Source organism: Palaemon carinicauda, chromosome 21 (assembly GCF_036898095.1).
Source record: "Palaemon carinicauda isolate YSFRI2023 chromosome 21, ASM3689809v2, whole genome shotgun sequence".
NCBI classification, from domain to species: domain Eukaryota; kingdom Metazoa; phylum Arthropoda; class Malacostraca; order Decapoda; family Palaemonidae; genus Palaemon; species Palaemon carinicauda.
The window spans coordinates 16,366,235-16,391,191 of record NC_090745.1 but is presented as its reverse complement, the minus strand read 5'-3'; the positions used below and the strand labels follow the sequence as shown (position 1 = coordinate 16,391,191).

The 24,957-nt window shown below is 42.7% G+C and overlaps 1 protein-coding gene across 2 annotated transcripts in view; it reads right to left on the bottom strand.

The window, feature by feature from the left end:
- Window positions 1-24,957, bottom strand: part of LOC137615189 (dynamin-binding protein-like) — a 228,203-nt gene that overhangs the window by 94,405 nt on the left and 108,841 nt on the right. For both annotated transcript variants that reach the window (XM_068344831.1, XM_068344832.1), the window contains exons 12-15: window positions 19,258-19,394; window positions 3,780-3,910; window positions 3,433-3,669; window positions 3,029-3,190 (exon numbers count right to left, since the gene is read on the bottom strand). In XM_068344831.1, the coding sequence (XP_068200932.1) occupies window positions 3,029-3,190; window positions 3,433-3,669; window positions 3,780-3,910; window positions 19,258-19,394 (667 nt within the window). The remainder of the gene's footprint in view (window positions 1-3,028; window positions 3,191-3,432; window positions 3,670-3,779; window positions 3,911-19,257; window positions 19,395-24,957) is intronic.

Genomic DNA, 24,957 nt, shown 5'->3' with positions numbered 1-24,957 from the left:
TTTCTAAAAGCTTTTACTGTAATATCATTATTTATCACTTTCATCATGCGCGTTAAATGCCTTCGTTTGTTTACTGAGCGTACTGTACTTTATTACGCCGTCGTTTCAGGCGGCGTCATAAAGAAAAACATTTCATTTGGAAGTCCTAAGAAAAATTAAGTAAAACATTAGTAATAACAAAATCAACATACTGTACTGAATAATCAATATAATCGATGCAAAAACTAACCTATACACAGATGTGTAAATGCGTTTGTTTCTTCATCAAGATCAGAGATAAACGTAAACAAAACATTGGTTGCCATTTTTTATCGTGCTTTTTGGCGTGTTTAGGAAACGCATGATATAAAATCGCCTTTAATATGTGTGCCTGTTTTAGTTTAGGGTACTGTAGTACATGCATTAAGTGTTCTGTACATTAAATGGTAGTTTGTTAACAGTACTACGTACAAGGGAAGGTTTTAAAAGTCTGAATATACATGTTAAATAAATACGTAAATATGGTGTCACTACTTCGCGGATTTTCACCTATCGCGGTCGGGTCTGGAACCTATCTACCGCGATAAACGAGGGCTCACTGTACAAATATTTTACTTTATCATATTACAGTAGTCTGTATAATACTGTAAAGTTCAGTACAGTATGTTGTTGTTATAGTCGTGGCGATGAAATTCTCACGAAACAAAAATATGGCATTCGATTACAACAGCTGATTCATTCTCTCTCTCTCTCTCTCTCTCTTCATGTTATACAATACTTACATATAGATGAAGAAACTAAAATTAGTTTTCTTCGTGTCAATTTAATACGAAACGAAAAAATTATGCCGAGTTTACATCCATTTCAATCGTTGCTAAAAATCCGATTTCATCAGCAAACTACTATTTTTTGGGAAACATCATTTTATTCTAGAAAATTGCTACTCTTTAAATAGTTAATTGCACATTAAGAAAGCGTGTACTTTTGTTTTTAAATTTCGGGTGTGTTTTAAAAATCGAGAGTATTGTTGACTTCTTTTTGTTTTACTTTTGGCTGTGATTAGATCAGCTGACGTCTAGCTGCCGCTCTTGAGAGTGTACGAATACACTAACAAAGTATCGTTTATACCATTTCTTAACTTATTCAAACCGTCTACAGTATATAGTTGATATTACATAAGCACCAATGTGTTATAACCTATCAAATTTTTTTGTTTATTACATTTAAATCAACACACACACACACCCACACTCACACACTCTCTCTCTCTCTCTCTCTCTCTACCTCTCTCTCTCTCTCTCTCTCTCTCTCTCTCTCTCTCTCTCTTTCTCTCTCTCTCTCTCTCTACCTCTCTCTCTCTGTGGGCTACTTTTCACTACCTCCCATTCCTTACCTCTCTCTATCTCTCTAACAAATGATATCTTTCTTGCTCCTCAAAGTTTCATTTATATTGAAAATCAATCATGATTCAATTTTCCTTACTTTCTCCAATCTAGCACCATCGGTCACATCGCGGTATTTTCGAAATTTCCGGAAAATCCGCGATATATGTATATACATGCGTTATGAAAAAAATCCGCGAAGTGGTGAATCCGCGATGGTCGAACCGCGAAGTAGCGAGGGCTCACTGTAGTGACCGAGTTTCAAAGGGTATGTGAGAGAAGGATGTTGAGAGTTAATGTAGGTAAGAGTAAGGTTATGAGATGCACGAGAAGGGAGGGTGGAGCGAGGTTAAATGTAAAGTTGAATGGATAGTTACTTGAGGAAGTAGATCAGTTTAAGTACTTGGGGTCTGTTGTTGCTGCAAATGGTGGAGTGGAAGCTTATGTACGTCAGGGAGAGAATGAAGGATGCAAAGTGTTGGGGGCAGTGAAGGGAGTGGTAAAGAATAGATGGTTAGGCATGAATGTTAAGAGAGTTCTGTATGAGAAAGTGATTGTACCAACTGTGATGTATGGATCGGAATTGTGGGGAATGAAAGTGACGGAGAGACAGAAATTGAATGTGTTTAAGATGAAGTGTCTGAGGAGTACGGCTGGTGTATCTCAATTAGATAGGGCTAGGAAAAAAGTATTGAGGGTGAGAACGGGTGTAAGAAATTATTTAGCAGCTAGAGTTAATAGGAATGTGTCGAGGTGGTTTGGCCATGTTCAGAGAATGGAAAGTGGCTGTCTGCTAAAGAAAGTGATGAATGCCTGAGTTGATGGGAGAAGTACAAGAGGAAGGCCAAAGTTTGGGTGGTTGGATGGAGTGAAGAAAGGTCTGGGTGATAGAAGGATAGATGTGAGAGGCAAGAAAGCTTGTTAGAAATAGGAATGAATGGGGATTGATTGTGACGTAGTTCTGGCAGGCCCTGCTGCTTCCTTCAGTCGCCTTGGTGACCGCAGAGGTAGCAGCAGTAGGGGATTCAGCGTAAAAAACTTTATTTGTGGTGGATAACGGGGGAGGGTGGGCTGTGGCACCCTAGCAGTACCAGCCAAACTTGGCTGAATCCCTCCTCAGGCTAGGAGCTGAGAGAGGAAAGGTCCCCTTTTGTTCCTTTGTTTGATGTTGGCTACCCCTCAAAATTGGGAGGAGTGCCTTGGTAAATAGATAAACCTAGATTTTATATTACATACCAAATATTACTTGAACATACTGTATGACCTCTTGTTATAACTTTTATCATTAAAATGTCTATGTAAAGGGTTTATCACTGAATAGTTCACATGTGTTAGCTATAAAAATATCATGTATACTTGTTTTTTTTCATTACTGAGTTGTGCAGGGAGGAGGGAGAGAAACAGCATGAAAGCCAAGTGGAAAGAACTGCGGGTGGTTTGAAAATGTCGGACTGCGCACAGCAGTCTTAACTGTGAGAAATCAAAACTTTACTTAGAATATTGAGTATCTCTGTACCACAAAACATCAAAACCGTGACATCAGAACCTACGATAATAGAGGGCTGACTGTATTTCATGGTACAGGGTATGGCCTTTTCTGATTAACAGTTTTGTAGAAACAAATAAACATTAACTTGTGAATAACCAAACAACTATCTGTAACTTACTATTCTTGTTCTCGTTGGGTCCTTATTTCGGTCTAGCTTATACTGAGCATTATCAAAATCTAAGAGTTTATGATACCTCTTCACTATAAGACGTTCAGGAACTTCACATAATGATACAAGCTGATTTGCAGGGTATGAGATTCTCTTGTTCACAAAATTTTCCTGTATGATAAAATGGAAGTCATTAAAATGGAACTCATAAATTTTCATTATCTATATTCTAAAGTAATCAGTGATAATTGTTCATATATTCAACAGTAACAAAACCTGAAATAAATTTTTCACATTTGGGAAAAAGTAGCTTAATCAACCAAAAATCAAAACATTTCCAACACAAGTAAATTCTCATACACATTAAAAGCAACAGTGTACTGATATCAAGCAAAAAATCCCCAAACACTTACAAACATATGCAGTAATCTATTACAAGTTTCTAATGTGGTTTTTTGAATGGCCTCTATTGCTGGTGTTCTTGCACCTTCAATTAATGTTGCAACCAAGGCTTTGGCAATTTCCAATTCTGCCTTATGTCTAGCCTTGATCCCTTGAAGAACAATTCCTAGATCCTGAACAAACGCTAAAGCTGCTCTTTGGACACAGTGAAACTTGGTCTCTTCCTCATCAAAATCTGGATCTTTTGTCTAAGGGCAGATAGAATACAAATTTAAAAACTATTATTATAAAGCGATTATATGTACTGTACATCATTCAACACAAAAAAATTATTTTACCAATAAGAAAAAATTATTACCGTGGTCATAATACCAAGCTTCTCGGATACAATAGCTGAAAGCCTTGCTGATTTCTTGGCAACAGAATGCATGCTCACTCTCTGCATTTTGCTCTGAAGAGATTGATCAACTGCACCTCGATACTTATTGACTGAAATATAAAGTACACTTTGAGTTTATCTTAATAAATAAAACCATATATCAGATTCTAAATGACAGCTAAATGAAAAATTGGGTGAGTTGTATCACGAGTACTTTAAATTTTAGATCCTACTAAAGTTACCGTTTGAAACAGGATACAGTACCTTTGATAAACTGATAATAAAAATCCCCAAAAATACTAATTATTTCTATAAACCTCCCTTGATGTTTATATTGCTTCTTTTCTGGAAGCTCGGTTTATCAACATGTACTACCAAAATTTAAATAAATTTCCCACTTTCCTTTCATTTAATGCACACATACATCTAGTAAAGTAATGAGACACTAGCAGTTAATGGCAAGAAGTGAAGCCATCTCATGCCAGAGCCTCACATAGTACCATCCTCTCTATCAAATTGGGAGACCATATATCGATAAGGGAGGAGCAGGCATCCAGTATCTTGGAAATAAGGGCGATGGAGGTCGCCAAAGCTCCTCCACTGACATAGGAACAGAAAGTGTACGGCACTGTACACCTGTGTAAAGAGATCCCCTTCGGTGCAGTCCACTTGCCTTGAGACAGGTGATGTGAAAGGGAGCCCTATCCCTGTGGCTACAGCTGGGCCACCTGGACTTCTTCACCTCTTCCCCCTTCCTCTTCTTCATCTGAGAAGTCAGAATTAATTGGAAGTTAAGGAGAAGGATGTGTGAGCAAGCTGTTAGGTGAGGGTACACTCGGGCACACTGTTGTGTCTTACTTCTCTTCCTCTTGTTTTGTTAAAGTTTTTAAAGTTTATATAGGAAATATTTATTTTAATGTTGCTCTTAAAATTTTATTTTTCCTTGTTTCCTTTCCTCACTGGGCTATTTTCCCTGTTGGAGCCCCTGGGCTTACAGTGAGCCCTCGTTTATCGCGGTAGATAGGTTCCAGACCCGACCGTGATAGGTGAAAATCCGCGAAGTAGTGACACCATATTTACCTATATATTTAACATGTATATTCAGACTTTTAAAACCTTCCCTTGTACGTAGTACTGTTAACAAACTACCCTTTAATGTACAGAACACTTAATGCATGTACTACAGTACCCTAAACTAAAACAGGCACAAATATTAAAGGCGATTTTATATCATGCGTTTCCTAAACACGCCAAAAAGCACGATAAAAAATGGCAACCAATGTTTTGTTTACGTTTATCTCTGATCATAATGAAGAAACAAACGCATTTACACATCTGTGTATAGGTTAGTTTTTGCATCGATTATATTGATTATTCAGTACAGTAGGTTGATTTTGTTATTACCAATGTTTTACTTAATTTTTCTTAGGACTTCCAAATGAAATGTTTTTCTTTATGACGCCGCCTGAAACGACGGCGTCATAAAGTACGCTCAGAAAACAAACGAAGGCATTTAACGCGCATGATGAAAGTGATAAATAATATTACAGTAAAAGTTTTTAGAAAATATGTTATTACAAATATTATTTACCGTATCTATATAAAATCATACATACATAGCAAAGCAGGAAAGAGAGAGAGAGAGAGAGAGAGAGGGTTGTTTTACGTACGTAAATGTAAATTTTAAACAAAAAAAATATCCCCATTTCATATAAAATAGGTTATTACAAATATTTTACTTCATCATATTACAGTAGTCTGTATAATACTGTAAAGTTCAGTACAGTATGTTGTTGTTATAGTCGTGGCGATGAAATTCTCACGAAAGAAAAACACGGCATTCATTACAACAGCTGATCTCTCTCTCTCTCTCTCTCTCTCTCTCTCTCTCTCTCTCTCTCTCTCTCTCTCTCTCTCTCTCTCTCTCTCTCTCTCTCTCTCTCTTCGTGTTATACAATACTTACATATAGATGAAGAAACTAAAATTAGTTTTCTTAGTGTCAATTAAATACGAAACGAAAAAATTATGCCGAGTTTACATCCATTTCAATCGTTGCTAAAAATACGGCATCCGATTTCATCAGCAAACCACTATTTTTTGGGAAACATCATTTTATTCTAGAAAATTGCTACTCTTTAAATAGTTAATTGCACATTAAGAAAGCGTGTACTTTTGTTTTTAAATTTCGGGTGTGTTTTAAAAATCGAGAGTATTGTTGACTTCTTTTTGTTTTACTTTTGGCTGTGATTAGATCAGCTGACGTCTAGCTGCCGCTCTTGAGAGTGTACGAATACACTAACAAAGTATCGTTTATACCATTTCTTAACTTATTCAAACCGTCTACAGTATACAGTTGATATTACATAAGCACCAATGTGTTATAACTTATAAAATTTTTTTGTTTATTACATTTAAAACAACACACATACACACACTCTCACTCTCTCTCTCTCTCTCTCTCTCTCTCTCTCTCTCTCTCTCTCTCTCTCTCTCTCTCTCTCTGTGGGCTACTTTTCGCTACCTCCCATTCCTTACCTCTCTCTATCTCTCTAACAAATGATATCTTTGTTGCTCCTCAAAGTTTCATTTATATTAAAAATCAATCATGATTCAATTTTCCTTACTTTCTCCAATCTGGCACCATCGATCACATCGCGGTATTTTCGAAATTTCCGGAAAATCCGCGATATACTGTATGTATATACATGCGTTATAAAAAAAATCCGCGAAGAGGTGAATCCGCGATGGTCGAACCGCGAAGTAGCGAGGGCTCACTGTATAGCATCTTGCTTTTCAAACTAGGGTTGTAGCTTAGCAAGTAATAATAATAATAATAATAATAATAATGACTGAGAGGCGAGGTGAAGGCAACTAAACTTTACTAAACAATCATCAAGTTTTTATACAGCGACTTGCGAGGAAGAATGTCACAAAAATTCAAACATGAAAAAGTTTGTGCTAGAATGAAAACACTGGAAGGTCTATAAAAAGCGCATAGAAGTGAGTGATAAGATAAAAAATCAAAACCGTTACAGTGTACGAGCGTGTAGGAAACCTGTGCAGCACAAGGCTCCCCCCTAAAAATGATATGCATGGGAGATAGGGCGCCCTGCCCTAGAGAGGCGTACTGTAGGCGGGTCATCTGGCAGGAGATATGCAGGTTAGTCAATCAATGGAGACTCAGTCTTCTTTTCCCTGATTGTTGATGCAGAAAGCCTTAAGCGTACGACGGATCACGATGAAAGGGCTCATGTAAGGGGGCATTAGCGGCGGCTTGCTAATGTCGTCGTGCAGGAAAACATGCATTGCCGAATGCAGATCTGTCGGTGTGTATTGCTTGGTTGGGAGGCTTGTTAAGTCAGGCAGCATGGAGTAAATTTTCCCATGTGACGTAGGCACTGGAGATTGTCAGAGGAGGTTGCAGATGGAAAAAATTCGACAGGGACGACCAACGGGTTGCCATTTCAGCTGTCAAGACATCCAGGGCATCTTTAGGAGTGGTCCGTCCCAGGAGGACCCAGGGAAGCTGGGTAAATCAGTTAGAGTCCTTGCAGCAGGACATCAAAGCCGTTTTGAGGGTGTGATGAAAACATTCAAACATTCCATTGGCGGCAGGGTTGTAAGTGGTTATCTGATGCAGGGTGATTCCCAGGAGATTCACTAAAGATGTCTACAAGGTGAAAGTGGTACCTCTGTCAGAAGTAACATGCTCAGGGATACAAAATCTCGCTATCCATCCTGAGAGTAAGGCAGGTGAACACTAGGCAGACTTTGCAGTTTCCATGGAAATGGCTTCAGGCCAACAAGTGGAGCAGTCAATGTCGATAAACAGGTAACATTATGATAGAATGTTGGTAGGGGACCTACTATGTCTACGTGAGTGTGGGCAAAGCACTGCTAAGGTTGAGGAAAGGTGCTTACACCTGAATCCGTGTGTCTTCTTCATCTGAAGTCAGAATCTGTTGGAAATTGAAGAGGAGAATGAGGAGAAGAAGGATGTGCAAGCAAGCCGTTAGGTGATAACCGAGAGGCGAGGTGAATGCAACAAAACTTTATCAAACAATCATCAACTTTTTATACTGCAACATAACGAGCAAGAACGTCAAAAAAATTAAAACATGAAAAAGCTTGTGCTAACATGATAATACTAGAGGGTCTATAAACAGCGCAGAGAAGAGCGAGTGATAAGATAAAAAATCAAAACCGTTACAGCGTACGAGCATGTATGAAACCTGTGCGTTACATAGCTCCCCCCTAATTACATACATGTGAAATAGGGAGCCCTGCTCTAGAGAGGTGTACTGTAGGCGGGTCATCTGGTAGGAGATATGCAGGTTTTAGGCAGTACATGGAGACTCAGTCTTCTTTGCCCCGAATATTGATGCAGAAAATCTTCGGCATAAGACAGGTCATGAGGAAAGGGCTCATGTAAGGGGGCATTAGCAGTGTATTGCTAGTGTTGCTGCGCAGTAAAACGTGCATTGCCGAAAGCAGATCTGTCAATATCTGTTGCTTAGCTGGAGGCTTGTAAGTTTGGCGGCAAGAAGTAAATTTTCCCAAAATGTGATGTAGGCACTGGAGATTATCAGAGGAGATTGCAGACGGAAAAAATTCGGCAGGGACGACCAACAGGTTGCCATTTCAGCTGCCAAGACATCCAGGGCATCTTTAGGAGTGATCCTTAGTCCCAGGAGGACCCGGGAAGCTGGGTAAACAAATTGAAGTCCTTGCAGCGGGACATCAAAGCTGCTTTGATGGTGTGATGATAACGTTCAAACACTCCATTGATAGCAGGGTTGTAGGCAGTTATCTGATATACGGTGGTTCCCAGGAGGTTCACTAATAATGTCCACAATTGAGAGGTGAAAGTGGTACCCCTGTCAGAAGTAATATGCCCAGGGATACAAAATCTTGCTATCTATCCTGCGAGTAAGGCAGATGTACATAAGGTGGACTTAGCAGTTTCCATGGGAATGGCTTCAGGCCAACGAGTGGAGCAGTTGACGAAGGTAAACAGGTTACAATGTCCTAAGGATGTTGGTAGGGGACCTACTACATTTACGTGAACGTGGGCAAAGCGTCGCTGAGGTTGAAGAAAGGTGCTCACTCCTGAATCCGTGTCTCTTCTTCATCTGAGAAGTCAGAATCAGTTGGAAATTGAGGAAGAGGATGAGGAGGAGGATGTGCGAGACAGCCATTAGGTGATAACTGAGAGGCGAGATGAATGCAACGAAACTTTATTAAACAATCATCGAGTTTTTGTACAGCGACTTGCGAGCAAGAACATCACAAAAATTCAAACATGAAAAAGCTTGTGCTGGCATGAAAATACTGGAGGGTCTATTAATAGTGTAGCAAAGAGCAAGTGATAAGATACATACATACATATACCAAGGCACTTCCCCAAATTTTGGGGGATAGCCGACATCAAAACAAATGAAAAAACAAGGGGACCTTTCCTCTCTACATTCCTCCCAGCCTGACAAGGGACTCAACTGAGTTCAGCTGGTACTGCTAGGGTGCCACAGCCCACCCTCCCCCGTTATAAAGAATGAAAATGAAAACCGTTACAGCATACGAGCGTGTATGAAACATGTGTGGTACAAGGAGTAGGAAGAGGAGGAAGAGAAAGAATAATGCACACACTTCTTCCTCTTCCTAGCTCTACACTCAACAACTATGCTCCCCCGAAAGGATAAACCACTCGGGTTGCTCCAACAGGAGCCACAACACTGAGGCTCACTGTCACAGAGGGAGGGAAAGGCACACTTAGGAAGCCCTGTGATCCAGAACGAATAGGGCTGGAGGGACAACCATTAACACTGAGGGAGGAGCGATAAGCACCAGAAACCCTGGCACAAGGATCACGGAAACAAACCAGGAAAGAGGTAGGAATCACAGGCACTGGGTCAGGAATCGGGGTAACATCAGGGATAGGGGCAACAGAATCCTTCTTACCTTTCCCTTTCCCTTTGCTCTTACCTTTCATGGCCACAGCTCCCAAACCTGGCCCCTTGCCAGCTGGTTTGAGGGCTACCTTACCAGACCTAGCCTTCACCTTCACCTTCAAGGGAACCACCGGGTTCCCTGACATAAGGGGGACCACCACGCTTTTCACAACTCATGTCACCGGGGACACTTGAGACATGGAAGAAAAATTGGAAGAACTAGTTAGGACAGTCCACAGATCTTCAAGTGACATCTGCATGAACTTAGAATTAAATAAACGTGCTAAGGTTTCCATCAAGAAAGGAAAGAAAGTAACATCAGAAAGAATAGAAGTAGAGGAAGGCATGTTTGTAGAAGATCTGTCAGAGGAGTTTGCATTTAAGTACTGTACTTGGGAATAGAAGAAAATAATTGTATAGAACACTAGAAAATGAGAGAAAAGATAAAGAAAGAGTACGTCAGCTGCCTAGAGAAGACCTGCAAGTCAGAATTAACACCAAAGAATAAGATCACTGCCATAAATCAGCTAGATACCAATGGTGACCTATGGTTTTGTACTGTGGACTGGCCACAAGGTGAGATAGATAGGATAGATGCTAAGACCAGGAAGATTCTCACCCTGCATAAAGTCACATATAGAAACAAGTGTATGGACAGAATATACCTCCCACACAGAGAAGGTAGACTAGGGTTAATCAAAATCAATCAAGCCTACAGAGCAGCAATAGTAAGTATAGGGCAGTACTTAAAAAGTTCTGAGGATGAAAACATCAAAATGGTTGCCCTACATCATAATGAAGCCCTGAGCCAACTAACATCAATAACAAAGCAGGCTAAGAACTTGGCAGGAGAATTGCTAGAGGAAACAAAGGGCACTGGACAGACTCCAGCAACAATGATAGCCAGGAAGACCAGGAAGAAATTCAGTTCTAGAGAGAAAAACTTAGAATAGAAAGGTGGAAACACCATGGAAGAGCAGGAAGATTCCAAGAACTGGAAAAAAAGTTACATGGACAAAGAAGCGTCACTCAGATAAGGAATGGAAATTTAAGTTTTGATGGAGAAAGGGTGGTAATAGGAGCACAAGACCAAGGCCTCCTGACAAACGGCTTCAAAAAAATGGCGGGCATATCAGGAAACGATCAGTGTAGGTTTTTTTGTACAGCAGTTGAGAGTGTTGGTCATCTGGTTTCAACCTGCCAGACCCTACTTGCAGATGGTCACTACAAAGCTGGCCACAATAAGATCTGTAAATATATACTGTACATTGGAAAATACGTAAAGAATACAAAATTAAAGTAAAAGATAAGGTATGGGAGCATGAACCAGATCCAGTTACCTCCAACAGATGCATTACCAACTTTTATGATAAGATAATTGCAACAGGAGGTGCTATAACACCTGATACTGTAACCTGGAATAAAGAAGAAAAAACAGCAAAGATTATACATGTGACGGTTCCCATTGATTTCGGCCTCAATAAAGCTGAGAGGCAGAAAATAACAAAATATTAAGAACTGAAGAATGACCTGAAAAATACATGGGAACTGAAAGAAATAGGAATAACAACTGTGGTGGTGAGGGCAACAGAATTTATGAAGAAAAACTTGAGACAATATCTTCAGGCGATACCAAGGTGCCCAAGCATAAATGAGAATGAGGTTCAGATTGTTGCCATCAAGGGAACGGTGACCATCTTGAAAAGAGCCCTCGTTTACAAGGCTAGTGGAGCAGAGAGGTGCAACTTTAGACCCCTTTAAGGTATAAAGACACAATGCACAGGGGGTACCAGGGGTGAAGTACCTTTAACTACCACTCCCTCAGAAAAAGTCATGGTCCTACATCAGTGAAACCTGGTAACTTGGCCAATTTAGATCTGAGTCTTCCTGATACCTGCAGTGTACTCCCCGGGGACCAATCCAGAGGCGTATACAGAGGTGTGATAGCAGCAGCAACACCCCTTGAGGAGACAGAAGTGGTGAAAGAATTCTCCAGACTCTTCTTGGGTGTTTTCCTCTCTGACCCAACAAACACTTTGCACGTTTCCTCCCCTTCAGGTGTGTACACCTATCATGGCACCACAGGCCATGAACTACACTCGGGACACAGGGATGACTGGGAATAGTCACACCATAAAGGAGGTTTCTCCAACTGGAAAGGGGGTGAGGCTCCTTACTGTATTCCCTAATTAGTTGGATAACCACTCATTTTACAACTTTAACAACCAATTCCAGCTTGCGCTGAAACGATATCCCAATTAAAGGACGAGGATTTGTATGTTGTGTAGAAACAAATGTAGCGGAGTAAAATCTAAGAAAGTTAATTACAAAGAGCAAAAATGATATTTTCATTATAAAATAAATTTTTGAATATACTTACCCGGTGAATATATAAATAGCTGACGTCTCCGACGGTCGACAGATTCCAAAAACTCGCGAGCGATCGCCATGAAGGCTGCCGGGTGTGCCCAGCAGCGCCGACTATCGGCCAGATACCGCATATACTTCTAAACCAAACCAGTTCTTCTCAGTCCGTAGGGTCTCTATCGGGGAGGAAGGGAGGGCCTTTAATATTATATATTCACCGGGTAAGTATATTCAAAAATTTATTTTATGATGAAAATATCATTTTTAAATATTAAACTTAGCCGGTGAATATATAAATAGCTGATTCACACCCATGGTGGTGGGTAGAGACCAGTATTAAAACAATAAAGGCGTATATGCTCAAGAGTTTTTGACAAATATTCAAAAAACAAACTTAAGTATAGGTACCTGGTAAGGAAGCTGACTCTGATGATTACTCTGCCTCATTAGTCCGCTATCCTCACGAAGCCCAGCGATCCTCTTAGGATGCTGAAAGACTTCCAGGAGCTGCTATATCCAGGGTGAACACCCCTATAACAGGACCTCATCAATACCCTTAATCTGGGCGCTCTCAAGAAACAATATTTAGACCACCCGCCAAATCAAAAAGATTGCGAAAGACTTCTTAGTCTCCCGTACAACCCAAAACAAGATTAAAAATTTCAAGAGTAGATTAAAAGGATATTGGGATTAAGGGAATGTAGTGGTAGAGCCTTCACCCACTACTGCACTCGCTGCTACGAATGGTCCCAGTGTGTAGCAGTCCTCATAAAGAGTCTGGACATCTTTCAAGTAATATGAAGCGAATACCGACTTGCTTCTCCAAAAGGTCGCGTCCATAATACTTTTAATGGATCTATTTTGCTTAAACGCTACTGAAGTTGCTATCGCTCTAACTTCATGAGCCTTGACTTTAAGTAAATTACGATCCTTCTCACTTAAATGAGAGTGTGCCTCCCGAATCAAAAGTCTAATAAAATAAGACAACGCATTCTTAGACATGGGCAAAGAGGGCTTTTTAACGGAGCACCATAAAGCCTCTGAACAACCTCGTAGCGGTTTAGTTCTGGATAAATAAAATTTAAGAGCTCTAACGGGGCACAGCACTCTTTCAACTTCATTCCCCACAATCTCAGAAAGACTGGGGATTTCAAATGATTTAGGCCAAGGACGAGACGGAAGTTCAATCTTGGCCAAAATACCAAGTTGAAGAGCACATACTGCTTTATTAGTGGAGAAGCCGATGTTCTTGCTAAAAGCATGTATCTCACTAACCCTTTTAGCCGAAGCCAAGCTCACCAAAAAAAGTGTCTTGAGGGTAAGATCCTTCAGGGAGGCTGAATTTAATGGTTCAAACCTGTCTGACATAAGGAACTGTAGGACCACGTCCAAGTTCCAAGCAGGAGTCGAAATATGACGCTCCTTGGAAGTCTCGAAAGACTTAAGCAGGTCTTGGAGATCTTTGTTATTAGAAAGATCCAAACCCCTAGGCCTGAAAACAGAAGCTAACATGCTTCTGTAGCCTTTAATGGTGGATGCAGAGAGGGAGCGACCGTTTCTCAGATAAAGCAGAAAATCCGCAATCTGCGCTACAGAGGCACTGGAAGAGGAAATAGAGGAGGACTTGCACCAGTCTCTAAATACCTCCCATTTCAACTGATAGATCCTGATGGTAGAGGATCTTCTAGCCCTCGCGATCGCTCTAGCTGCCTCCTTCGAAAACCCTCGAGCTCAAGAGAGTCTTTCGATAGTCTGAAGGCAGTTAGACGAAGCGCGGGGAGGCTTTGATGAAATCTCTTTACGTGAGGCTGTCGCAAGAGATCCATCCGCAACGGCAGACTTCTTGGAACGTCTACCAGCCATAGAAGTACCTCTGTGAACCACTCTCTCGCGGGCCAGAGGGGAGCAACCAACGTCAACCTGGTCCCTTCGTGAGAGGTGAACTTCTGCAGCACCTTGTTTAGGATCTTGAAAGGTGGAAAGGCATAAACGTCCAGGTGAGACCAGTCCAGCAGGAAAGCGTCTATGTGGGCTGCCTCTGGATCTGGAACTGGAAAGCAGTAAGTCGAGAGCCTCTTTGTCAGTGAAGTCGCAAAAAGATCTATGGTGGGTTGACCCCATGTCATCCATAGCTTCTCGCACACAGTCTTGTGCAACGTCCACTCCATGGAGATGACTTGTCCTCTTCTGCTGAGGCAGTCTGCCAAGACATTCATTTCTTCTTGCACAAATCTCATCAAAAGAGAGATGTTACTTGCCTTAAATGGAGTTCCTTCTGATCCGTGGACCAAAGACCCGAGCATTCCAGACTGTCCAGCGGAGCTCCCTAACCCAAATCCGATGCATCTGAATACAACACATGGTTTGGGTTCTTGATCGCAAGAGAAAGACCTTCTCGAAGTCTGATGTTGCTGTCCCACCAAGTCAGACATGTCTAGACTGAGTTGGAGATTGGGAAAGAGATACTCTCTAAGCCCTTCTCCTTGTTCCAATGGTTTAGGTGAAATTGGAGAGGGCAAAGGTTGAGTCTCTCCAGAGAGATAAACTACTCCAGCGATGAAAGAGTTCCCACGAGGCTCGTTCAAACTCTTACAGAGCAACTGTTTTTCTCTTGCAAGTGACGGACTTTTAACAGAGCTTGTTCCATTCTTGTGGGAGACGAAAAGGCCCGAAAAATTCGACACTGTATCTCCATTCCCAAATAACGAATAGTCTGGGATGGGGTACTGTAAGTTACGACTTCTCTACGTTCACTATGAGACCTAGCTCCTTGGTTAGGTCTAATGTCCATTAGAGGCTCTCCAGACAGCGATTTAATGACGACGCCCTGATTAGCCAGTCGTCAAAATAAAGGGAGGCTCTGAATCCTCAAAAAATGTAGAAAGCTTGCTACATTTTGCAAGAGCCTTGTAAAAACAAGAGGAGCAGGAATGAGGCCGAAGCACAGTGCTCGAAATTGGTACACTACTTTCCCGTCCACAAACCTCAGATGTTGTTGAAAGTTTGGATGAATCGGGATGTGGAAGTATGCATCCTGAAGGTCGAGAGAGACCATCCAGTCGCCTTCCCTTACTGCTGCCAAGACAGATTTGGTAGTCTTCATCGTGAACTTTGTCTTGACAATGAACACATTGAGCGCACTTACATCTTAAGTACTCCTGCAGTGAACGTGGCTGCCAGATCATTGGAGCCATCCCTGATAGCCTTGTTCATGCATGACATAATTGTACAGCAATACATTGACAGCTGGAGAGACCTTCTTACTTAAGGCTCCCAGGGACCAATCCAACAAATAAATACTTAAAACGCTCGAAAAAACTCCTAACAGGAGATGGTCTAGCTCTGAAGCAGACCATAAAATCTTGGAGCGTCTCATGGCTAGACGACGAGGAGAGTCCACTAGGCTTAAGAAGTCTCCCTGGGCAGAGGCAGGTACTCCCCAACCGAGAACTTCTCCTGTGTCACATCAGACGCTCGAGCGAGAAGCTAATTAAGAAGGAGGAAAAGCAAAAGCAGACTTTCCTAAACTTCTCCTGGATTCCAACCAGTCTCCCAGCAAGAGCATGGCTCTCTTGGAAGAACAAGAGAGAACTGACTTCGTAAATGTAGGAGTCGAAGAAAGTCATGCCAAGAGTAAACTCAGACGGCGGAGCAGCCGTTACAAAACGAGTAGGACAAAATTTCACTAAGGAAATTCATAATTATAAAACAAGGGATTGTTGGACCACCCTAGGATACTCCTCTTCTGAATGACTCCCCAAAGGTACATTAGTTGAAAGGGGGTCATCAACTTCTTCAGAAGGCACATCATCTGATAAATCTAAAGTCTTGCGAGAAGGAGATTTATATTCAGAATGACGTGAAGGAAAAGCCTGACAGGCTACATCAACTTGTATATGAACAGAAGTTAAAGTTGGAGGGTCGATGTCACGTTGTGACTGCAGAGAATGTTATTCTACTACACGACGTGACAGAAGTAACTGACGTTCAAACGTCCCGTAGTAACAGCGGTGACTGCTGTTCGATGCTATATCGTGACTACGATGACTGACCCTCGACGTCACGTCATGTCTACGGTGTCTACCGCTCAACGTCACGTCGTGTCTGCGGTGTCTGCAGCTCAACGTCACGCTGTGACTGCGGTGGCTGACGTTCAAAGCGATCAAAGTTACATCGAGATTTATGCTCCACATCTCGTTTAACAGCAAAGCTGTCACTAGGGATAACGTCAGCGTGACGTAACAAAGCTCGTTTAGAAGGTTGAAGACCTGAATCACGTATCCCAGAACCGTGAAGTACAAAAAGCAAAGAATCCTTTCGCACAGGAACAGGATCGTAAGCTTCTATTAAAGAAGAAAGCTTTAACAGCATATCTTGCAAAACACTTAACTTCGGATCAACCTGTGACTGCGGTGGCTGACGTTCAAACGTCACGTAGTAACAGCGGTGACTGCTGATCGATGCTATATCGTGACTACGGTGACTGACACTCGACGTCACGTTGTGTCTACCGCTCAACGTCACGTCGTGTCTGCGGTGTCTGCAGCTCAACGTCACGCTGTGACTGCGGTGGCTGACGTTCAAAGCGATCAAAGTTACATCGAGATTTATGCTCCACATCTCGTTTAACAGCAAAGCTGTCACTAGGGATAACGTCAGCGTGACGTAACAAAGCTCGTTTAGAAGGTTGAAGACCTGAATCACGTATCCCAGAACCGTGACGTACAAAAAGCAAAGAATCCTTTCGCACAGGAACAGGATCGTAAGCTTCTATTAAAGATGAAAGCTTTAACAGCATATCTTGCAAAACACTTAACTTCGGATCAACCTGTGACTGCGGTGGCTGACGTTCAAACGTCACGTAGTAACAGCGGTGACTGCTGATCGATGCTATATCGTGACTACGGTGACTGACACTCGACGTCACGTTGTGTCTACGGTGTCTACCGCTTAACGTCACGTCGAGTCTGTGGCAGAAACGTCTGTACATGAACGTCATCGCTATGAACGGGACTCTCATGATGACTACAGCTAGGACGTTGAACTTGTTCTGAAGGAACTAATAAACGTTTCAACCGTCTCGAAACCTTACGCCCAGGCTTTTAAAGAGACGAATCATCGGAAGACGAGGAGAAACTTCGTCTCTCCTGTCTTATGGCAAGGATGTGCTTGACGAGCAACGTCTGATACCTTTGAGGGAACGTCTGTTCGTTGGTTTACACCTCTCACTCCCTTAGATCCTACGACATTCCTTCTCCCTGGTGCAGGGGAGCCTGAAAGAGGTCTCGGACTAGGCAAGCGACAAGCACGAACAAAAGAACCCTCCGCAACACTGAACATGTTTTTTTTTTTTTTTTTTTTTTTTGCACTTTCTTCACTGATATCGCATTTTTTAATAATTTCACATTAGGCATGAATAAAGCTGATTTCTACCTGAAGCACGCAATTCTCCCTTAAATCAAAAGGTTAGAATTGCGAAATAAGTCGTATAATGTAAGCACATTAGTACAAAATGAAACACACATGCAAAAATCAATAAACATATACATATATATCGAATAAAACGGAAATATATAAAGTTAAAAAGATCAGTGACTGGGGATGAGACTAAAACTAGTTCACTAAGGACTACGTTTTCAATCTCTCACCGTACAGTGCCTTGGGATGAGAATAAAAACTAAAACGTTTTATCCTCTCTCCCCGTACAGAGACTTGGGACGAGAGTAAAAATCTGAATAGAGAACGACGTTACTCGCTCCCAAACTCCTTGTACAGAGACTTGGGACGAGAATAAAGATCGGATCGTTCTCTCTTTCTCTCTCTCTCTCTCTCTCTCTCTCTCTCTCTCTCTCTCTCTCTCTCTCTCTCTCTCTCTCTCTCTCTCTCTCTCGTCACTCACAAGAGAATGGCTCACTCACTCTTCGTCAATAACAGGTTATTTGACTAAAGGAAAAAACTGAAAGGACCAAGAAATTGAAAATTAACATGTTCCTTTAAATTAGTATCTAAAAAACTTCAGTTTGAAAGAAGAATGAACAAAACGTCAAAATCGATTTACCCTTTCTGCAAAGTGAAACCGTGATTCTCTCTTTCTCTATCGTAACGATAGAGCGCAAACTGCGTAGCATAAATAAACCAAACGTTAGTTCATCTTTGAAAAACAGCACGAAGACTATTCAAAGAATAAATTTCTTAAAATATTTTCTAAAAATATTCATCTCATCACTCTTACAGAGCAACTGTTTTTATCTAAACAAAAATAAAAGTTGAATGGGCTCAACGTTGTTTAACTTCGTTTCCAAGTCAGGACCGCCTACAAAGAATAGGCAAAGGCCGCTTATAAACAAAAACATAAAATTGATCTCGGTGTTTAGAATAAATGGAAAGCTAATCGAAGAGGCCTAATAAAGGCGGGTGAGATATAAAATATATAGAGGTAAATCTATAAATATCAACAATAATTTATAAAGTGATAAAATAATTACTAAAAGCCTTTAACACACTTCCGTACACTGAGGGAAGGGTCGGCCATCTTTTCTCTATGGAAAAACCAGAGCGAGATTAAAAAAGCAAGGGCAAAAACTTTTCCTCTCCTTTCAAAAGCATTTCTTTTGAAGATAGTATTGAATAATCCAACACGGCGAAAGCAATAAAACCAAAACCAAGTACTTCACCAATCGGTAGAAAACTCGAGGTCAAGCGCGAGCGGAACCAGTGTTGTCTTTAACACCGACAGAGAAGAACTGGTTTGGTTGAGAAGTATATGAGGTATCTGGCCGATAGTTGGCGCTGGTGGGCACACCCGGCAGCCTTCATGGCGATCGCTCGCGAGTTTTTGGAATCTGTCGACCGTCGGAGACGTCAGCTATTTATATATTCACCGGCTAAGTTTAATATTTAAAATATAAAACTACACAATCTAAACCAATTTGTGGGAAACAAAATAGAAAGCTAATTATAACTTAATTTTCTCACCAAATAAATAACACCAAAACAATTAACATAGAATTACTACAGTTTCAAAAGGAAACTTTCAAAACAAAAATATCTAAACTTTAAATACACAAATTTCATCAACTATTTAATACAAAAATCTACCATATAATGTTATAGCATGGAATAATTCCTAATTTCATCTTACTTAGATCCAGTCTTTTGGTATATTCATTTATTTCTTTAGCTACATTCGCCATCTTCGTTTTCGCTTCAACTAAGGCTTCATAATCAACATGATCTGGAGAAGTCTGGCTTACCAAACGGTCAAGGAACAAAGGATATCTGAAATTATATTGGAAATTTAATTAATATTTACAGAACAAAAACACACTAAGCATAAAATATTCTAAATATCACAAATTTAAAAATATTTGTATTTTCCTAACTACACAAACCTAAGTCCTTTAATAGGAGGCTGGAATTTGGCTGTTAGGAATTCTAATAAGGTATGTCAAGGGTTACTGGCAGGCCAACACACTGAGAAATCACTTTGACCTTCACTTAGGGATTGTGGGGTGGTTGAGGCAAGTAGTGAGACAAAGGACAAATGCACGCCCTTTAATAGAAGACTCATTATAGAACTGTGCTCAGTGTGAAAACTAACCTGCATCAACATCTGATCCAGCAAATAATGGAATGACCACTTCACCCCAAGAGAGGGGAATGGGAAAAATGGCCAGACAGATTATCTCTTATCCTAGTCTACCGTCGCGACCATTATCTTAGGCAACATGCTTCTTGTCCCTTAAGGAGCCTGGTATGCTACACAACTTGTTAAGCAAGAGCCTGGTATGCTACACAACTTGTTGAACAGTCATCACAGGTCCCAGTGAAAACATGTCTAAAGATCTGCAGTTATAAGTACTTCCGTAGATAGTGGGCTGTAAAGGTTGTTTGATGATTCTCGACTCCAGCCTTTAATACTTGCTAAACTGACAGTTCTTCTTAAGAGCAAGTTTTGAGGCAATTTCTTTGATTTCACGGGTTTGTAATAGAAATCATTTGGATTCTCTGATTGGGATGCATTTTTTAAATAGTTTCACAAAGCCAAAGGAAATGGTGTTCTTTATCTTTTTTTTAATCCTGCCAGCACTAATAAGTTTTGACTAAATAAAAATAACAAATTTGGAAGTAATTTGTATTTTTCCTAGCATACAAACCTGGAGCTATTTATAGGGGTATTACTTTCAACTTAGCTGAAAGACGAACCAAGATAATTTCAGTGAGGGATAACTACCCCATCCACTAGTTAGCGGGTGGGGGCGGGGTAGCCCGGCTACCACGCTAACTCACACCTCTCGGCTGAGTAACCACTTTGCTTTCTGGCAGGCCTTCTTGGGGGACAGGGTGGAGGGCCAATTTGTATAAAATAGCTCCAGGTTTGTATGCTGGGAAAAATACAAATTACTTCCAAATTTGTTATCGTTCCAGCGCAAATACAAATAATCCGCTATCTAAAGGGGTGACTTACTCTTAGGAGGGAGGAAGTCCTCACCAACTGGCCTTGGCTATGACCCGGGGTTCTCTTTACTTCAATTTGGGATCGAAAGTAGTAGGAACACTACCCTTGCTAAAATCAAGTAGGCCTACCGGTACTGTATAGGATAACGCATTGATAGCGGCCTGCAAAAGCTTGTGTGTGAGAGCAACTAGCAATGTGTATTTCTTTAACGTGGGAACTCGAGTACAAACTTAAGAGTTTTTCAGCCTTACCCAATTACCCCCCCCCCCCCTCTAAGAGGTATTGGGAACGTAACAAAGCATTATTACTATACTTAGGAGGCACAAAGGAAATTAGTTTTACCTGCAGAAGGGTGAGGTCAGCTGTGCTGAAGCTTGTGGAGCTGTTTTGCCCAGGGGGGAAGAAGAGAAGGTGAAAAGAAGAAAGAAGCCAGTTATTCTTACTCGTTCACCCCAGACTAACCCGGGTAACCTTAGACCTCAACCCTCTGCTACTTGTCCATCAAGGAGCTTGAGGTGTTAGACCACTTGTTGTGCAGCCACCAAAGGACCAATAGAAAAAATCTCAATGCTCTTGTGGGTTACGTCTTGCAGGTAGTGGGCAGTGAAGGTCGTTTGACGCTTCCACACGCCCACTTGCAGTACCTGCGCCACAGAGTAGTTTTTCTCGAACGCCAGGGACGTTGCAATGCCCCTGACGTCATGAGCTCTGGGTTGTTTGGATGGAGGAGGGTCTACATTGAGAGCTCTCTCAATCACTTTCCTAATCCAAGAGGAAATGGTATTCCTTGTGACCCTCCTCTTGACCTTCACCGTGCTAATGAAAAGCGCTTGCACACGGGGGCGAGCTGCTACCGTTCTTTTTAAGTAACACCTTAGACTCCTCACTCGACAGAGTAACAGTTGGTCTGAATCTCCAGTTACAGAACAAAGGCTCTCTATCCGGAATGGGCCAAACCTAAAGTCCAGCACACCCAGATTTTGAGTCTTAGCAATGAAGTCAGGGACGTAGCTGAGGATTACCTTTCCCTATATCGTAGAGTGGGAGACGTCAAAAGATAGACTATGCAGTTTGCTGACTCTCTTGGCCGAGGCCAAAGCAAGCAGGAACACAGTCTTCCACATAAGGTGGAGATCTGAAGCCTGGCGTAATGATTTGTAAGGGGGCCCCTTCAGAGACTGAAGGAATTGAACCATGTTCCAAGGAGGAGGTCTCAGTTCCGACTGAGGACAAGTAAGCTCATAACTACGTATGAGTAAAGAAAGTTCCAACGAGGAAATATCTACTCCTTTCAGTTTAAATGCAAGACTCAAGGCTGAGCAGTAGCCTTTGACTGTCGAAACCGAGAAAAGCATTTCTTCCTGAAGGTGTACCAGGAACTCCGCTACAGTTGGAACAGAGGAATAGAGGGGAGAGATACACCTTCCAAGATACCAACCACAGAAAACTGACACTTTGCCTGGTAGACTGCCTCTGTGGATCGTCTGAGGTGTCCAGCCATTCTTTTCAGCCTCTCTGTGTGAGGTGCTGGACAGTCTCCATGCATGAAGCCAAAGTGAAACTATGGTTTTGTGGTAAATGTTGGCACGGGGTTGTTTGAGCAGGTCGTGCCGTGGAGGGAGTTCCCTTGGAATCTCCATGAGGAGTTTCAGGAGGTCCAGGAACCACTCTACATGATGCCATAGTGCAGCTATCAGAGTCATTCGTAGGTATCTCCTTGCTCAGACCTGATTCAGGACTTCTCTCATCAGAGAGAACGGGGGTACCGTGTACACTTCTAGGTTTACCCACTGTTGTTAGAAAGCATCTTGCTAAAGATCTTGGGGATCCGGGACTGGGGAGCAGTATAACGGAAGGCTGAAGTTCAGGGCCGTTGCGAACAGATCCAGACGGGGAACCCCACTAAGTCAGGACTTTGTTGGCTACAAGAGGATTCAAAGACCACTCGGTGCCCAGTATCTGAGTCGCTCTGCTCAGATTGTCTGCCAGAACACTGCGTTTGCTTGGAATGAAGCGATCCGATAAGGTTACCGAGTTGTCTTCTGCCCATTTGAGTATGAGTATCTCTACTACTAGATGGCACAGCAGCTGCAAAAAGGTACTCCCTTGCTTGTTTAGATAAGCCACTACAGAGGTACAGTATTGTCGCTCATCAATACTACGGAGTGCCACGCCAGGAACTGGTGGAACTATTTGAGGGCTAAGAAGGCTGCTCTTATCTCTAATAGATTTATGTGCAGGTACCTTTCTGATTCGGATCATCGGCCGGAGATGTTGTGGTGCAGCAAGTGAGCAGCCCACTCTTCTTTTGATGCATCCGAAAAGAGCATCAATTCTGGGGGAGGAACAAGAACATCAACCCCTTTGCGGACGTTTGGATCTGCCAGCCATCATCTGAGATCCGACCATTCCTCTTGTCCAATGCAGACTAGACACTCACTGGAATTGATGGTCTGATTCCATTGGGATTTCAGGCGCCTGGCTATTAAGGCCTTCTGAATGAGGGAGTCCTGGCTGGACTTCCTCCACTTCTCTGCCACCCGCTCGAAGGCTTCGTGATTAAAAAGAGAGCTACCTTCAAAAAGAGCGTTCCTGAGTTTCGCCATATCAGCCTAAGGGAGTTGCCTATAGAATCTTCTTATGATGGCATCCCTTCTCTTCAAGATGGCATTGGCCCAGAGGTTCATCACTTGATAGGAGAGGAACTCCATGGCCCGAGTACCAGACAAAATCTCCATAGACTTCCTGGTGGACTCGCGAGAACAGGCCTGGGAACGGATCAGTTGTCCTAAAGAACCTAACCAGAAGTCGAGCCACGAAGTAGCCTGTATGGCATACTTACCGACTTTCTCCTGATTGAGTATCTCGGAGGCTGAGAACGAAACAGGCGGTCCCGTAAGCTTCTCAATGGGCATGCCCTTCGAGAGTGCCTCTATGGAGTGGTCAAGAGGCAAAGTAGGGAGACTCACCGAGAATTTCGTAGTGCCTCCTCAAAAACGCATACGGAGGAGGGAGGAGCTTGCAGCCCAATGATGGAGCGAAGGGAGGATAGCACCTGCTAGAGGGCATGTTCGGACTCCTTCCGTTCATCTTCCATTAGCCTAGGGGTAGTGGCAGCTGGCAAAGCATCATCCTCAAGATCTCTTTGCCCTTCCAATTCCAACCTTTCACCCGTAGGACCCCGGAGTTTGTCCAAAATGGTTGTCAGGATAAGCCGGGGACAGGGCAACTTCCGTAGACGTGCTTGCTTCCCTATGCCTCTCAGACAGAGGTGGGGAAAGTCTAGCTGAGGATTTTGGGATGGTAAATAAATCCTTGGATTCCCTGCGCTGAGGCAGGAGTTCCTCCATCAGCGAGGGCCTTACAGGCTCAGCTGGTCTGCGGGATGGATGGAAATCCACAGCAGGAGGAGCCACGTCACACTGGGTCGGATGACGTGACTCCTTAAGCACTACCTCGACCGGGGAGGGACAGAAAGAGTCTCTGTAGCAAACTGCCCTGTCCTTCTTAGGGGAGAAGGACAAATCCTCTTCCTCTTCCCTTTCAGTTTGGCCTGTGGGACCTTGAACTGCAAAGGGCTACATAGCAGTTCTGGCGTGCTCTCTTCACGAGGCCTCTTGAGAGGAGAGATGGGCTTCTCCTTGCGAGGGGGAACCGCCGGGACGGAGTCCTCAGAACTCCTCCTAGGGTCAGATGGAGGAGGGGCACCGGGAATGAGAGGTGGTAACAAATGAATCTTAGGAGGGCCTCCTACGGACAGGTAACGGGGTGATCCTTGTCACGGCTTGCTGCATTAAGTCAAATAATACTCGCAGCCATAGGGGGTCGCGGGCTCCTGATGAGCTGGGAGGGAGGTCCTTAGGACGGCACAGATCAATGGGCTTAGGAACCTCTGAAGGATTCTTAGCCTTCTTACCTTTAAGTGGCTTACCTGTAAGCAAGATTGGCACAGGCGTCCCCTTGGGGAGAGGGTCTGGGCATTATTGCATAGGTGATACTGGAGAGGTTGGTGGGAATCTCTCCCGGCTGTAGGTTTACCCTGGAGAGGGAAACCTTCTGCAGCAACAAACAATGAGGGAATTTTGTCCGGGGATGAAGCAACCACCAGGGCAAGGCGAGACAGGTTCTGCGAAAGTAAAATCACGAGAACTATCTCTGTCGCGTGTCACGTGACTCTGCTATGTCACGTGACATTGCTCCGTCACGAGACGGTACCATGTCACGCGACGCTGGTCTGTTGTGCGGCACAAGTGAATGAGCTGGAGCAAGAGGAGGAAACCCAGGGGGAGGAGCTACCACGGAGCTGACTCCAGGCTGAGCGACCCACGGAGATCATAGTGGCGAGAACCCTGAGGAACTATGTCACTGAATCTTGGAGGAGGA